Source organism: Pollachius pollachius (assembly GCF_949987615.1).
Source record: "Pollachius pollachius genome assembly, chromosome: 11".
NCBI classification, from domain to species: domain Eukaryota; kingdom Metazoa; phylum Chordata; class Actinopteri; order Gadiformes; family Gadidae; genus Pollachius; species Pollachius pollachius.
In genome coordinates this window covers 17,077,088-17,094,587 of record NC_136944.1, presented here as the reverse complement: position 1 = coordinate 17,094,587, position 17,500 = coordinate 17,077,088, and the positions used below count along the sequence as shown (strand labels likewise).

At 49.2% G+C, this 17,500-nt stretch overlaps 1 protein-coding gene across 1 annotated transcript in view; it reads right to left on the bottom strand.

Annotated features, from left to right (window-relative positions):
- adgrl1a (adhesion G protein-coupled receptor L1a) overlaps positions 1-17,500 on the bottom strand; it is a gene marked incomplete at both ends in the record, with an annotated part of 59,161 nt that overhangs the window by 20,107 nt on the left and 21,554 nt on the right. The window contains 1 exon segment of the mRNA XM_079746161.1: positions 9,515-9,529. Within this exon segment, the coding sequence (XP_079602287.1) occupies positions 9,515-9,529 (15 nt within the window).

Here is a 17,500-nt window from a genome sequence, read left to right as displayed (position 1 = left end):
CTCGCTGTGTATCGGTGACCCAAAAGCTAAACCTGGATTTGCTTAAGGACAAGCTAATAAAGGAACATGCCCCCCTCCACGTCCCTAAACGAACTTGCGGTCTTCAAATGCGGAACCATCCACAGCTGCCAGCTAATCTGCCGTCTAGCTTGTTCGCCGATAAGGGCGCCCGTGCGGCATTGCAGATGGTTGTTGACGGTTTGAAGGCAAAGTGCGCGTACTATTCTCCTCCACAGTAAAGGAGAAAAAGCCACACTGTACGGGAAGAAAAAAGTGGAAGAATCCCTTGGCTGCAACCCCCGTCGTAAATAACAAACCCCGGGAACGAGCAAAAACTAGACCAGAATCTATCACGGCTTGTCATCATTCCGAAATGAAATGTACCCCTAATACAATCCTGCTGGCCGCCATGGCTCCCGAGAAATACTACGTGATGATGGGGATTTTTTTTTTGGGGGGGGGGGGGTTGAACGCGACCTTTGCTGACCCTTTGCTAAATTGGTATCAGTGTGTCCCCGATCGCAGTCCCCATTACGGCTCCACTGCAGGGACTAACAGTTTGTGGTTCTTCCTCACTTGCTGTCTTTCCCCGCTCTCTCTCCACCATTATCTACAGTGCAGCGCTGCACAACGGCTGCTGCCTCCCCCTGTGTGTGTGTGTGTGGGTGTGTGTGTGTGTGTGTGTGTGTGTGTGTGTGTGTGCTGCCGCTGTTTATTTTAATGAGCTGCGGGGCCGGGAGGGTCCTTGTGTCATAGGGTGCTCATCAGGGCTCCCGGGCAGCTGCATTATGGGGTGGTTAAGTTTTGAGCACACACACACAGGCACACACACCGACACACACACACACATACAGTCACACTTGTATCTGCACATTTGCACACGCAGACACAGCCACCCTCCCACACAGACACACATACACACACACACATACACACATGCGACCAAAAATAAATATGTGAGAACAAATAAACTAAAAATATGCTTGTGTGCTAATGTCCACATAATGGACACAGTCAGACAGTCACTTCACACTGTGCATTCTGCACCTGGTGGCGATTCATTAACTCTGACCTGCCATCCAAGCAGTCCCCACTTCCTCCGTAGTTTACCAACTCTCCCTCCATATTTACCACTGCATATATTCCTTCCTCCATCCCTCTCTCCATTCCCTCTCTCCATTCCCTCCTCCCGTGCCTCCCTCCTTAGAGAACTAAACAGGCCGGTGAAACCAGTGTTAGTCCAAAATAGTATCCCAGAGACAGTACTGGTGTCTTGTTGAATTAGGGCGACATAGTGCTGTTAACTATTCGGCCTGACACCCATCGTCTTCTGGTGTAAAGTAGAGTTAGCTTAGAGTTATGTGTGGTAGTGTGTTATTAGATTAATAAAAATAGCCATGGAGATCCTCGCAGTCCTAATCAGTACAGGGTTGCAACGTGGCCAGTGGTGCACTTGCTCACTCTGCTATACCTTGCAAATGAAACATACCTTATCCTGGGCTTTTAATACGATCGTACGCTAGCAAATTACCGCAACACTGGCATGGAAATACCGCCATAACGATCGAGTCTGGTTTATTTATCTTTAATTTATCTGGCTCTTTCTCCAGGCGCAGGGTCAGCCATAGCTCGTCAATATGAGGTGCGTGTGGTTTGACGTGATGAAAGCCACAGGAAACCTCAAAGCAATGACAGTAAATATCCCCATTAGTCTCAAACAACCATTTCTGATTGACTGGTAATGCAATTAGAAGGGAACGCTGACAGCTTAAGGCTAAATTTAGGCTTTTTGCTGTCTAGTGAAATCCATGGAGCGTTCACTCCTTATGTGTCGATGCTCTGGTAACATTTAAGATTACACTTTGATTTTCCTCAGGCCCCCTTGTATGCTAATCTTGGGGAGGAAGGTAAGAATGGCTTTCTCCTGTGGCTTTATGTGAATGAGACCATTTGAATTTCTGTGTGAGTATGTGCGTGCCATTTTGCTGATGCAAGGCTAGCATCCATGTGTCTGTGTGTGTGTTTGTTCCTGGACACCTACTCATGCATGGTTGTATTCTTACGTGTGTGTGTGTGTGTTTGTTCCTGTAAACCCATGAGTGAGTGTTTGTGTGTGTGTATGTGTGTGTGTTTCCTGCATACCTGCCCATTCATATGTGCTTGCGTCTGTTCCTGCCTGTGTGTGTGTTTGTGTGTGTTTTCTTTTTTTCCTATATGTGTGTGTGTTTGTCTGTGTGTGCGTGTGTGTGTGTATGTGTGTGTGTGTGTGTGTGTGTGTGCGCGTGTCTGTGTGCGCGTGTGTGTGTGTCTCCGGGTATTCTGTTCAAGCTATGCGTGCATAAGGTCTTTGCTGGCTGAGATCACGTCCAAGCCCTCATCAATAGACTGCCTGCCTGCCGGACTCGTTGACCACTGAGAATAGTGTGCTCTAATTGAAATGCACACCTGCTACTGGCAGGTGCACAGCCCCGGAAGCTTGGGGGACAGTATGGAGCATGACATGGAACCCCTCTGTCTAACTTGGACCAGTAATGGCCTGTTATTGTGAGTGAGTGTGTGTATGTGTGTGGGTGGGTGTGTGTGTCTGTGTGCGCTTGATGTTTGTGGGTGTGTGTGTGTATGTGTGTGTGTGTGTGTGCGGTCTTGCTTTTGTGTGTGTGTGTGTGTGTGTGTGTGTGTGTGTGTGTGTGTGTGTGTGTGTGTGTGTATGTGTGTGTGTGTGTGTGTCAGTGTGTTTGTGTGTGTACCGGTTGCCTCGGGGCACCGTTTGTTGATCTGTCCGAGGTGCTGTGCTGCTATTGTATGCAGGGTTTTTCGTTTGCGCACCTGTGTTTAAAGCAGATGTGTGTGTTTGTGTGTGTGTGTGTGTGTGTGTGTCTGTGTGTGTGTGTGTGTGTGTACAACTGGCGAGCGAGCATTGGGGTAAAAGTGCTTTCGGAGATCGCCTACGTGCTGTTCGGAGGGAGATAAAGAAGGGAAGAGAGAGGAGGAGAAGGCGTGAAGGTGGATGCATTGTGGAGAATGCATTGTGTGCCGTAGCAAACCAGGAGGAGCCAAGGCCTCCGGGGGTGGAGGCCTTCCGTGCCAGGAGCTCATGCTAGGAGAACAGACACGACCCACTTCAGCTGCTGCAGCCAATTGGCTGCTAGGCCCGGACACACCTGCAGCCTATCAGGTAATCAGCGGACCAGGCTAAACCCCCCCTGCGTCTGAGGGCTAGCGGGCTGGAGGGCTGCCAGCTCCGAGGCACCAGTCAGATGGTCCTTTGAGAAGTGTCCGATAGAGGGAGACTATTGTGCACCGAGTGTGACTTGTTTTTTAAGTGCAGTGATTAACCTGCTCTTTGTTTATGTTTTTTTTTTCTTTTTCTTCTTCTTCTTCTGCCCAAGCAAGCGCCGCCTCGTTAACAAAGCAAAAGCCCTGAAGGCACGCTTAAGATGGAGTCCAACAACGTTCTTTTCTTTAGGGGATGTTATCCACTTCCCAGTAGCTACGGGTGTGACTAGATGTAGGCTGGATGTTGGAGGGAGAACGTGTCTATCTATTGATGGATGGATGGGTCACTGGATAAGGTGTGTCCATCCGTCTATCTGTCCATCCGTCCACCCTCAATGTGTGATGTGTCGCTATTACAGTCAATGAAACTGGGAATTCGCTCGTAATGGCTTATCAACATCCCAGCGGGTGGTAATAGGTATCAGAATTGCAATCAGATTCAGACTTCATTCTGAGATATTTAGAAATAGGGGCCCTTCAAGGAAAACAAGCTGTCACGGAAAAAGCAAATGTCAGTTTCATGCCGTCTTTTAAGAATCACTTCTCTCCCTCGCCTTCCCTGTCACTTTATTTATTTTTTTCGCCAGTCGTTTTTCTGTCCACGCCTATTAATTTATTGAGGAGCTCAACCCCTGATTCCCTGGGTTGCCACACAGTGTGCACACAAGAGAAGAGAGAAAGCGATAGTAAATAGGTTATTTCCTGTGAAATGAGAATTTGAGTCAGTTAATCTGTGAAAGGGAGAGAGAGGGAGTTGGAGAAAGATAATGAGAGCAGTAGGAGAGTTTCACGGAGTCCGCGGGAGTGGAGAGTGTTTCCATTGGGTCTCCAGCTCCTCTCAGGAGAAGAGGGTGGGGGGTCAAAGCATAGAAGGGAAAAAAAAACACAATTCTTTCCTTTTTACTTTTGGGATGAAAACCCAGGAATATAATGCAAAAAAAATGAAAAAAACACAATCACACATACAACCATAAATGGTTCCAACACTTCTGATTGCATTCACCTAAAACAGATAACACACACACGCACACACACACACACAAACACACTACCACACATGCACGTACACACAGGGCACACGCAAACAGAGACAGACAAAGGGGCAGGTGTCGTGTTTTGTGCCTTTTATGCACTCAAATGTTCCCTCCAGACAATACTCTTTACTGAGACCAAACGCAGGGCTACGACCAAAGATAGCGGCCATTGAAAGAGTCCGTCCTATCTCTCACTCTGAGACGCGTGCTGACACTGAGTGACAGGGAAGTGGGCCAGAACAAGGCCTACAGAGACTCCCCGAACGCCGCCGATATAGCCCGTGACGGACAGGCCCGCGCGCCACAACCCCCCCTCTCCTATACCTCCCCCCAATCCTCACACGCACTGACAATCCGGACAAAAGTAGCGTGAACAATGAGCTATGGCGCCGCGTCGCTACAGCGAAGGGTGGGCCTACCGTCCACGCCGCTGCCCCCTTTAGGTTCCTTCTCTCCTCTTTTCATTCTCTCTCTCTCTATCTCTCTCTCTCTCTCTCTCTCTCTCACTCCCTCTCTCTCTCTCTCTCTCTCTCTCGCTCTCTCTCTCTCTCTCTCTCACTCCCTCTCTCTCTCTCTCTCTCTCTCTCTCTCTCTCTCACTCCCTCTCTCTCGTTTAATCGATCTCTCTGTATTCCCTGCTGAGGGACTTCAGCCTCCCAGTGGTGCTGTCTGCCCATAAAAGAGGTCCGTAAGTGTGTGTGTGTGTGTGTGTGTGTGTGTGTGTGTGTGTGTGTGTGTGTGTGTGTGCGACAGGGCCCTAACAACGCTCTGACCTGCTCCCATTTACAGTTCGAGCCTGACACCGCTCTATCTCTGCCAGGGCGGCCAATAGCACGCCTGCGCCGTCACCGCCGAAGCCATGTGACCCGGACGGCGTGCGGTGGGTCATTCCTAATGAGGTGCCGCTACCTGATTCGCCACCGCCATCGTCGCTGTCGTCTCTATAGCGACACACTGTCTCTCCCCTTCCCGCCTCTCTATCTCCCTCTCTCTCTTCCCATACCGTCTCTATATATACCTGGTCTTTATTCATCGACTCTTTTCACACTATGCAGGGTCTCCTCTCTCTCTCTCTCTCTCTCTCTCTCTGACTCTCTCTCTCTCTCTCTCTCTCTCTCTCTCTCTCGCCCTCTCTGACTCTCTCTCTCTCCCTCTCTCCCCTCTCTCTCTTTCTCTCTGCGCGCAAAACACAATGAATCAAACGTTTGTTTGTCTCACGGGCTGTTACCGTGAAGAATGCCTTCTCCTTGTGTTTCCTGCTGAAAGGCTGACGGGGAATAGGCGAGAAAAAAAAAAAAAAAACGGTCTAGCATTAATTCCTTTCCTCGCTCCCTTGCCGGCAGAAACGCCTGGGGTGAAAGTAGTGAAATAGATCAGTTCAGTCCTGTCAGCAGTGATAAAGCAAATAATGATGTGGGGCTCTGCTGGGCTGTCAGGCTACAGAGAGAGACAGGCTGAGAGCAGGTGGCGACAGAGTGAGGAGGAGACAGGGAGCAAGGAGGCGAGAAAGGATGGGGAATGATGGAAGGGCCTGAGTAAAATAATGAAAGGAGGGGAGGAAATAAGAAAGGAAGGAAAGGAAGGAAAGAAGGAAAAGGAGGGAGGGAGGGAGAATGGGGGGCATGAAGAAAATAATGAAAGGAGGAAAGGAAATTAGAAAAATAAGGAAGGAAGGAGGGAAGGAAGGAGGAAGAAGAAGGAGGAAGCGGGAAGGAAAGAAGGGAGGAAATGAGGAAGGGGGTAGGAAGGAAGGGAGGAGAGAAAGGAAAGAGGGAACGTCATGAAGAAAAAAAGGAAGGAGGGAAGGAAATAAGAAAAATAAGGAAGGGAAGGAAGGCAGGAATGAGGCAAATAGGGAGGGAGGGATGGAGGGAGTATGGAAAATAAGGAAGGATATATGGAAGGAGGAAAATAAGAAAAGGTAGGAAGAATGGAAGGAAAGAAAGAACGACGGACCGATTGAAAAAGGCCCAAGGAAGGAAGCAAGCAGGAAGAAAGCAAACAAGGGAAAGGAGGTACGGACAAAAGGACAAAAAGGAGGAAAAAACAAGGAAGGAATGGAAGAAGGGAGAAGCCGTTCCAGCCAGTGTCATCTCAACGTAGCCTGACTGTCGACGGGTGTTAACCTGTCATAGTACATTCATTGTCAAGGACAGGACAGGATCGTTATGAGGTCCCCATCAACAGCAAGAGCACCAGCTGTCCATCAGCATCAAGCAGTCGGAGGCCCACAGGAAGAGCACACAGACAGCCGTGGCTGTTTACTCACACCAAACAGACACTGGATGGGTTCGGAAGTGGATCTGGTATAGTGCAGAAATGGGTTGAGATAGGTGAGGTGTCAGTGTGTGTGTGTGTGTGTGTGTGTGTGTGTGTGGGGGGGGGGGGGGGGGGGGGGGGGGGGGGGGGGGGAGATTGGGGAGCTTCTGGGATTGACAGAGAGCAAGAAATACAAAAGAAAACAACAAGTAAGGGAGTTAAGGGCTGGAGCCAGCGGCAGTCCAACGCAAAGAGCACAGAGATACCAAAATGGCCGCTGATGTTGTTGTTGTTGTGTTGATTTGGTTTTTGGCTGTTAAATAATGAACGGTGGGGACGGAATGCAATAAAAAACATGAGTGGACATAAACCATGTAAATGACGAACCGTAGACACAGAAGGCAGATCAAGGGAGCCGTCAACCAGTTGATAGCACAGGTTATGTAAGTTAATTCCTCTGATGGATGAATATAGCCCCGGAGAGCCGACAGAGGGGGAGGATTTTTTTGGGGTGGGGGGTGGGGTTTGGGTAGGTGGATTGGAGGTCGGGGTTCAGGTGGGGGTGGAGGGAGGAGGGAGGAGGAGGCCTGCTTCCAGAGAGCAGGGTGAAGACCTTATGGGCCGGCTGCCTCTGATGGGACCGCTACTCTCCTTTGTGGCCATCGCCGTGGCGACTGGCTCCGCCCTCCTGCTTCCCATCAGAGGCTTTGTATTTTTTTTTTCGTTTTTTGGTCAGAGAGAGAGAGAGAGAGAGAGAGGCTTGGGGCCACACTGATTGCGCCATTGTGAGAGTTTTGCCGAGGAGTAGAGGTCCTGGTAGAATCAGAGTAGCCATTACTGTAAAAGGATCCTTCCCCCTCCCCGCCCCACCCAAACTCTCCTCCCCTCTCCCTCAGCCCCATCTGGGGTCCTCTGGTGATGGTGAGGGGGAAGACCAGGGGAGGAGGGGCCCGGGGTGAGGTGACATGGAGGGTGGGAGAAGGGAGAGAAAAACAAGGTCACAGTGCATGTGTAGAGAGAGGGGTAGCAGCGGCAAACTGTCGAGAGAGAGAGAGAGAGAGGGAGGGAGGGAGAGAGAGAGACTAGGAAAGAAGAGGAAGACAGGGTGTAACGAGTGTGTGGTGTGTGTGTGTGTGTGTGTGGGGGGGGGGTTTAAAGAGCCGGCAGCTGCGTGTGAAGGCCGGATGTAAGATCTGAGAGATAAATCAAGTAGAGGGAGAGAAAGAGAGAGAGTGAGAGAGAGATGAGCGGAGACACGGAGATAAGATGAGCGAGAGACGGAGCCAGGGAGGAAGGCAGAGGCTGAATGAGAGAACCAACGAGGGTTAACTGATTAGGGTGACTGAGGAGGAACTATAGACAGACAGACAGACAGACAGACAGACAGACAGACAGACAGACAGACAGACAGACAGACAGACAGACAGACAGATAGATAGATAGATAGATAGATAGATAGATAGATAGATAGATAGATAGATAGATAGATAGATAGATAGATAGATAGATAAATAGAAAGATAGATAGATATATAGATAGATAAATAGATAGATAGACAGATATATGGATAGATGGATAGACGGACAGATATACATATATATAGATAGATAGATAGATAGATAGATAGATAGATAGATAGATAGATAGATAGATAGATAGATAGATAGATAGATAGATAGACAGACAGATAGATAGATGGAGAGCTAAATGGATAGACAGAAAGATAGAAATAGACAGACGGATAGAAATATAGTTATGGACACTGAAGAACCTGAAAATGGGACACTTTAAATGATGCCACCATCTCGGGCCATTTACTGTGCGAAATCCTACATTTACATTTCTGTTGGGTGGTAAAAAAGAAACTTTAAAAAGTCCTTAGCAGCTAAAAAACTTTTGGGAAAGACATGAAGGAAGTAAGCCTGTGAGAAATGTTAGGAGATGTTAGGAGGAGGTGGGGGAGGAGGAGGAGGAGGAGGAGGAGGAGGAGGAGGAGAGAAATTACTTGAGCTCTGTAGGGACTGGAGTGAGAGACTTTGGTCAAATCAATTGGCAAATACACAATACAGAAAGGAAGAGAAACCCAACTCAACATGAGTGACCAGTCATTGGTTGTGTATGGGTCAACGGCTTGTGTGAGCGAGGAAGAGAGATGGTTAGTGAATGGGATGGAAGAGCAGAGCTTTCCATCCATGACTGTGATGGGGATGCATGTTGTGGGGGCTGAGGTGTATGAAGAACCGATTCATTCTTCGTTTAATAGAGAAAGAATGGGGTTCATCGCAGATTTATCTCTTTTAGATTCTCTCACTGCCTTTATGTCAATGCAAATGTGTGTGTTTGTTCATCAGCGTAAAACGTGTGTGTGTTTGTGTTTGTGTGTGTGGGTGGGTGGGGGGGTGTGTGTGTGTGTGTGTGTGTGTGTGCGTGTGTGTGTATGTTTGTGTGTGTGTGTGCGGTGGGGTGTGTGTGGGGGGGGGGGGGGGGAGGGCGGTGATTGTGTGTAGGCATAGTTGCGAGTGATGATTGTTTTGTGCAATTCAAACTGGTGTCATCAGAGCCAAGGAGGGAATCTGGAAGGATTTTAGAGGTTTTTCTTTAGTTATAAGTGAGAGAAAGCCAGAAAGAGAGGGATTATTGGGGGGAGACGGAGGAGCATGAGAGAGAGAGAGAGAGAGAGAGAGAGAGAGAGAGAGAGAGAGAGAGAGACAGAAAGAGCGGGAGAGAGAGAGAGAGCAAGAGAGAGAGAGAGATAGGCAGGGTAAGAGGGATATCAACATCAAACATGACCACTACACAAGGTGCTGGGTAAGGGAGGGGGGGGATGAGAGGAGGTTGGAGGGAGGGAGAGAGGGAGGGGGGGAGGGAGAGAGGGAGAGGGGGAGCAGGAGGACGGGAGGGCGGACGGGGCGAGCTGTGGTTTTTATGTTCATTGGGGTCTTTACCTTTTTGATCCACTTCTATTCAAGCATCGGAAAAATGGAGAGACGGAGAAGAGGAAGAAGAAGAAGAAGAAGAAGAAGAAGAAAAAGAAGAAGAGGGAAAGGGAATGAGAGGAAAACGAGAGGAGAGAGAGAGAGAGAGAGAGAGAGAGAGAGAGAGAGAGAGAGAGATAGAAAGCAAAGTGAACAAAAGGAAAACAGGTGCAGGAAAAAAGAGAAAATTGAGATTAAATAAAACGCTAAAACCTTCCTCTCTACTGTATTTGTCTTCAACAAGATGCTTCTGCGCTACGGTTGACTACTCAAAGGAAAGGGACGGCTTCCATGACAGATGACACCACTCCCTTCTCAGCTGTCAGCTAAAGTCCCCCCCCCCGCTCCACCTCCCCTCTAAACCACACACTCTCAACCCCCTACACCCTCCCGCCTCCCCCATCCTTCCTTCGATTCCTAACCTAGTCTCCTCACCCTCCCACCCACACTCCTCCGCTCCACACTCTACCACACCCACCCCACCTGACCCCTCCCACCCTGACCCCCACCCCCCACCCAGCGCCGAAGCCCTCCTTCGGTTCCGACACCCGTAGACCTGCTTGTGGGGGAGAGAGGGAGAGGGGGGAAGGGGGAGAAAGAGAGAGAGAGAGATCTGTGCGACGCTGGTCCTCTTCAGCTGTGGAGGCAAGCAAAGACTGAAAGACAGAGAGAAGCGGTGTGTGTGTGTGTGTGTGTGTGTGTGTGTGTGTGTGTGTGTGTGTGTGTGTGTGTGTGTGTGTTTGTTTGTGGTTAGCATGGGCGTGGGGATGAACGGTGGTGGAGGTGATTGAAGATGGGCTCGTGATGTGAGAGTGTCTGCAGCAGCCTTGCCTTGCAAAGCAGAGTTTGGCCTCCTCTGTCCCAGTGAAAGATTTAAAGAAAAAAGAAAACGATGGATTTTGGAGTAAACCATCCTGACAGGCCAATTAAGGACAACTAATGAGCAGAATCAGCCTGCGCTGGCTGTACACGGCCAGAACAAACCCATGGCAAGGCTTTTTATGTTCTGAGACCGGGAGCCAGAACGCACTTCTGCTTCCAAAGAGGAACTGTGGGGGGCTCCCTGTACGCAGACCCCCTAAACCCCCCCAACCCCACCTCCTCTGCATAAGCTGGCACCATCAATAAGCAAAGCCAGTGTCTTCATTGAGCTGGGGCCCCCTAATGTTTAAATAATAGGCAGATCTACACAGCCGGCAGCCAGCGAGAGAGCAAGAAAGCGCACCAAAGAAAAAAAAAAGAAAAGGAGAAAATAAAACACTCAAAAACACTCAGTCCATCGACCGGCCAATCAATGAGGAGCTGATGGCGTGCCCAGTTGAGTCTGGCTCATCAATGGCGGGAAGCAGAGAGCGCAGAGGGGGGGTTGTGGTCGTGGGGGTTGGAGTGGTGGTGGTGCTGGTGGTGTTTTGGTGGGGTTGGGGTGGGGGGGGTGGGGGGGAGGCTTGAAACTGACAGCGTGGAACGCCTCAGAAAGCCAGACAGACACAAAGAGATGTGTGGAGGGCGAGGCGGTGCTGGTGCTGGGATAGCAGTGGAGAGGGAAAAGGCTGGAAAGACACGAGCTGAGAGCAGTGTCTGCAGCCAGCAGACACTGCTCTCAGCTGATCAATGTTGAGGCTCCCTGGGAGCCACGGCTGCCCATGTGCGAGTCAGCTAAGGCCAGGTGGGGAAGCTATTCTCTTCAGATGGTCCCAAGGACTCTCTTTAGCACCTGCTGGGGCTAGGGCCACCGCCACGGCCGTGACGCCTGTGTGTTGAAGGTGTGAATCTTGGTGTGTATCGGTGTGTGTTCGTTTTTCTGGTGTGTGTGTGTGTGTGTGTGTGTTTATGTATATGTGTGAGTGTGTGTTTGTGCATGTGTGAGGTTTTTTATATAAGTTTGCAGGCATGTGTGTGATATGTGTCATGCGAGGTTGTGTTCATCAGTGTGTGTAGATTTTGTTGTGTGTGTCTATGTGTATGTGTATGTGTGAGGTTATGTTATATTTAAGTTTGGATGCATGTGTGTGTGTGTGTGTGTGTGTGTGTGTGTGTGTGTGTGTGTGTGTGTGCGTGTGTGTGTGTACATGTGTATGTGTGAGGTTGTGTTTATCTGTGTTTGTGTCGTTGTGTGTGTGTGATTCTGTGTGTGCGTGTGTGTATGTGTGTGTGTGTGTGTGTGTGTGTGTGTGTGATGTTTTTGTGCGTGTCTGTGTTAGGGTGAGAAAAAGGGGATCTGGTGGCAGTTGGAAGCAGCAGAGAAACATGTCCGCTATGCATTTCACACACTGTCATGGACACACATATCTCTTCTGGTGACAAGCCTGTGCGAGGCTGTGAATCTGGGGATGTGGCTGTGCTTTCTGTCTAATTTGTGTGAGTTTTTTTGTGTGTGTGTGAGCCCATCATATCTATCCTTCCCGGGAATGCGACATGTCAAAGACACATGGATGCTAAGTCCCTGCTGTGGGTACTGTTTGTGTGTCTGTATGTATGTGTGTGTGTGTGTTTGTGTGTGTGTGTGTGTCTGTTTGAGCGTGTATGTGTGTGTGTGTGTGTGTGTGGATGTTTGAGCGTGTATGTGTGTGTGTGTGTGTGTGTGTGTGTGTGTGTGTGTGTGGATGTGTGTGTGTGTGTGTCTCAGCGGGACTCTGTGAAGTGATTGTGTATTGAGGGGGAGGAAGAGGAGAAGGAGGTGAATAATGAAGAGCAAATAACAAGAGAGAAAGAACCTATTAAAAAAAGGGTAAAAACAAAAAAGTTGACTTCAAGTTGAAGTGGATGGGGGTAAGGGAGAGTTCACGGCTACTGGGAAAGAGGTGCGCTACACCATTGTCCCGGCAGCGGTTCAGAATTATGATCAGCAACGATCGCTTCATTCTCTCACGTCAAGATCCAAAAACAAAAGCAAAGGCACCCTGAGGAGCCGCTTGAGGCCTGGGAAGGAGGGAGGGGGTTGGTTGGCCGACGGTTAGAAGCCTAGGTCATTGGGAGACGGGGGGATCCCCCATTGCTAGCCCACTCATCACAGCCATCGACCACACAATCGCAGGATGGTGGCAGCGGGAGTCCAGCAGAGAATCGAGAATTCCGCGTTGCTAAGAGTGTGAGCAAAAGGCTACCCATTGTATTGTGAATGTAACAATGGTTGTGTTTTCTTTATGAAAGTGAGCGATGTGTAAGATGCCGCAGTGTTCGAGTCCCGGGGCGGACCAGGCGCGGTAAACAAAAAGAAGTTTGAACCGCAAGAAATCTCTAATTTTAACTTCCCTGCAGGCTGCGTGGATAAACACTGAGTCAAATCAGGACCTGTTTACCTTCTGCCAGCGCGTCTTAACACTTCGGAGGCAACGGATCACAACAGGACCGCAATAAACAAGGAGGAACCCTTGACACATTTTTCTTCAATGCTCATGTTTACTTGGGTTTATATTTTTTTTATGGGAGATTTACAGGAATTACCTTATTAATATTTCTGCTGTATACATGATATATATAAATAAAAGTATGTATGCATATATTAATAAATACGAATACGATTATCACATATAATATTACACAATCTATATATATGTGTGTGTGTTTATATATAAATAGATTGTGTAATATTCTATGTAAAAATGTGTCTTGTGGTCTGTAAGTAATTGAATATGAATAAATAACAATAAATACGTCTTACACATGACCCAGTTAATGGATGAGTGTGTGCAATAGAGGTGTGTTTGCAGTGCTATGGAGTGGCAGAAGAGGGTCGTGCAGAAATAGAGAGAGAGAGAGAGAGAGAGAGAGAGAGAGAGAACGACAGAGAGAGAGAGAGAACGACAGAGATAATAAGGCGGTGAGCGAAAGAAAGAGAAAGGTCAACATGCAGGAAAATAGTCAAAGGTCCTTTGCAGCTAGAGAGGGAGGATAAGAGAGGAGGAAGAAGAGGAGGAGGAGGAGGAGAAGGAGGAGGAAGAGGAGGAGGAAGAAGAACAGAACATTTGGTCAGTACTTAAGAGTGATTTTCCAATCTTCTTATTTCCTGCAAAAGAAAATCAAAGCGACAGAAGGGCAGAGCACACATCCACAAACACACGGAGCAAAGATGCATGCAATCACAGTGAAGGGCAGGTTAATGTTGGGCCACCTTGAATTTGTCAGTCATTTGTCTCAGCGAGGGGGCTTTTGGAGATGGGAGCCAATATCCTCCCGGCCTGTTCGTCCCGCTCAGTGCTCTGCATAGCTACGGCTATCAGTTACTCCCGGACTAATGTCTTTCGCTAGCTACACATGAGTAGCTAACGCTGAACACTTGGTGCAGAGCCCCACTCACACACACACACACACACACACAAACACACACACAGACAAACTCGTACGTACACACACACGTACACACATAAATACACACACACCCAAACACACCCCTACGTACATACACGCACACACACCCGTACATACACACACACACACACACACACCCACACAACCGTACGTACACACACACACACACACCTACACACACACACACACACACACACAGACACACACACACACACACACACACACTAACAGTCCTTTGTCGCATGGCCTCCGTTGTTTATGCATGAGATGCAAGCATGTCATCCCTTTCGTCTCCCCCTCTCCCTGTTTGTATTTCCGCTGCCTTCCACCCACCAGCCTACAGGGAAGTCAGCACAACTTTACAAAGACCTGATAAAAGGAATCCAGCGGCCCGCTTGTCGTTCAACCACCACTCAGGAGCCCCACCTCGAGTGGTGTCTCCATCCATATGAATGACCCGCGCGCTCTCTTCTGCTACATCAAAGAGTCCTCTCCTCCTCATCCCTTGGAACCCCCCCCCCCCCACCCTGACTCCCAAACCTGTCATTTTACAATGTCATTTATTCCTTCTGCTGACTCTTCCTGGGCACGCCAGCCATCAATTTCACAGCCATTGTGTCCCCCCCCAAAAAAAGGCGACATCTGGTAATGAATAGACTGCGCCCGACCCCACCCCCCGCCACAATACATTTGTGACAGAAGAATCAATTGAAGGCAGCGAAACATGGGCCGATCCGAGGCGGAACACGGGATGTAAAATGAGCTGATATAAGGATGGTGGTTGGGTGGTGGTTGGGTGGTGGTTGGGTGGTGGTTGGGTGGGGGGGGGGGGTTAAGGGAGAAAGAGAGAGATCCATACCATATGGTCTGAGTTGGCACTTTTTAAAAGCCCGTTCCTCAACTACCTGCCCCGTGCATATTAACAAGATAAATCACGGCTGATGAAATGGCGAGAAGCTTAGGGGGTCTGGTCTTAATGGCTCGGGCTATGCCTACCAAAGACAACCGGGGGCTCGCGCTCGCCCAATGGGAGAGCATCAGGAATCGATAATGATGTAGCACCTGGCTTGTGCGGGGGGCTGGCTGGTAGGGCCGGCAGCGGGCTTGGGGGTGGGTGGGGAGGGGGTGGTGCTCAGGGTTTGACTGTAGACCCTCCATGCAGGGTTTATCTACGTGGACTGGCCGTATATCTGTGTTAGGACTGCAGCGTAAGGGGCTACGGAGCACTGCCTCCTAGCATTAGCAGCATGTGTGTGTGTGTGTGTGTGTGTGTGTGTGTGTTTGATTGTGTGTGTTGATGTTTGTGTGTCGCTGTGTGTGCGTGTGTATTCCTGCATGTGCTTTTCTGCGTTTGTGTGTATGTATTTTTGCATGTGTATGTATTTAAATGTGTGTGGATTTAAATGTGTACATGTGTGGGAGTATATGTGTGTGTATTTCTGCATGTGTGTATGCATTTGTTTGTGTATGAGTATTTTGCGAGAGTGTCTGTTTGTGTGTTTGTCACTGTGTTTTTAAATATGTGTTTGTGTGTGTGTGTGTGTGTGTGTGCTTGTTGCTGTGTGTCTAGAGTTTGTGTGTGTATGCGTATGTTGCTGTTTGTCTGAATATGTATGTCGCTGTGTGCGTGACTGTCACTGTGTGCGTGTGTGTGTGTGTATGTGCAAATGTCTCTATGTGTCTGAGTGTATGTGTGTATGTCGCTGAGTGTGTGTGCTTGTGTGTGTGTGTCCAGCGCTGATGTCTTCATGCAGTGCGGTGGGCTACAGCGCTCCGTGACAGTGTGTCACGGGAGGGTCTGGAGAGCCGGTTTGTCTGCCTGTGTTCTGGCTGGAGAGCCCTGCCGGCCCCAGGAGGCTTCACACACTGAGATATGATGTGACTCGGTTTGTGGAGCTGCTTTATTTCTTTATTTCATGTTGCCCTTGCCCAGGTGGCCAAAAACACATCGTGCTTTGACAACCGGCGCCGCCCCAATATCTCTCTCTCCCTCTATCCCTCTCTCTCTGTCTTACTCTCTCTCCCTCTCTCTCTCGCTCACCCTTTCTCTATCTTTCTCTCTCTCTCTCTCTCTCTCTCTCTCTCTCTTCCACTCTCTCTCTCTCCCTCTGTCTCTCCGTCTCTCGACCGACAGCGGTGCGTGTGGAGATACAGCTGTCGCCTCGCTGTTTCGGTTGACTGGCAATACAGCATTTTGTGTGACACACGCACAGAGGACCCTGTCAGACGCCAGCATCACACACACACACGCACACGCACACACACACACACACGCAAACACACATGTGCACACACACACACACACACACACACACCACACACATACACAGACACCTGTCAACACCGCTGCACACACACCCCCACGACAACTGCCATAACAACCCATCCTCAGGCAACACCTATATCTCTCTCTACCGTCCGCCATTTTGAATTTCGATTTAAAACTTTTCCTCGCTCCGCCAAAAAACAGAAATGAAAAGAATGGGAATTGACGGGGGGGGGGATGAGCATGGTCCTGCGGTTCCTCCGCCCCCCCCTCCCCCGCTAGACATGAACGATGGGGTATTACCGGAGCGATTAGCAGCAGCAAATTCAATTAATCTTCACAAATCTCTGCTGAGGCGGATCTGAAGCGACCGACGCGCCCCTTCTCTGGGTAATTAAAAGTGGCCGAGTTGAGCGCCGCTCGGTAAGGCGACGACTCGATGCCTTTTCTTTCTCTTTTTCTTTTTTTTTCAATGCAAATTTTCTGTTTCGGTTCTCGGTCTGAAATTGTCACATCTTATTCAGTTTTGTCAGACAGGGGGGACACAAACATTCAGAGCAGCCCACTGAACTGAGTGTGTGTGTGGGTCTGTGTGTGTGTGTGTTTGTTTGTGGACATGGGTTTATGGATGTGTGTGTGTGTGTGTGTGTGTGTGTGTGTGTGTGTGTATGTGTGTGTGTGTGTGTGTGTATGTGTCCATGTGTTTGGATGAAGTGGGTGTGTCTTTGTGTGTTTGTATGTGTGTTTAGGTGTGTGTGTTGTGTTGTGTTTGTGTGTGTGTGTCTGCATAAAGTTGTTTATGGATGTTTTGTCCATGTGTTTGCATAAAGTTGGTGGGTGTTTGTGTGTGTGGTTGTGTGTGTATGTGTGTGTGTGAGTGTGTATATGTGTGTGTGTGTGTGTGTGTGTGTGTGTGTGTGTCCGTGTGCATATGCGTGTGGGTTTGTGTTTGCATGAATAAAATAGGTTTCTCTTTGTGTGTATGTGTGTTTATTTATGTGGTTGTGTGTGTGTGTGTGTGTGTGTCTGCATAAAGTCGATGTGTGTTGTTCCTTCCCTGTGTATGTGAACGTGTGTTTGTTTTGGTTCATCTGCGTGTGTGAGAGTGTGTGTGAGTATCTGTGCGTAGTATATCTGTGCGTGTTTGCATACGGCTTTGTGTGCACACGCGCGTGTTTGTGTGTGTGCGCCGCTGACACTATGTGCGTGTGTGTGTGTGTGCTGTGCACGTGTGCACCCAAGCATGCCACCTGCACCCCCCCCCCCTCCCCCCCAAGTAGAGGAGAGCAGCAGAGGACGCAGGTAATTGGCCCTTCTCTGTCGCTCCAGACAGACAGACCCTTTCATCACGGAGGGATCAGCCTTCCATTTCCTAAGCCCTG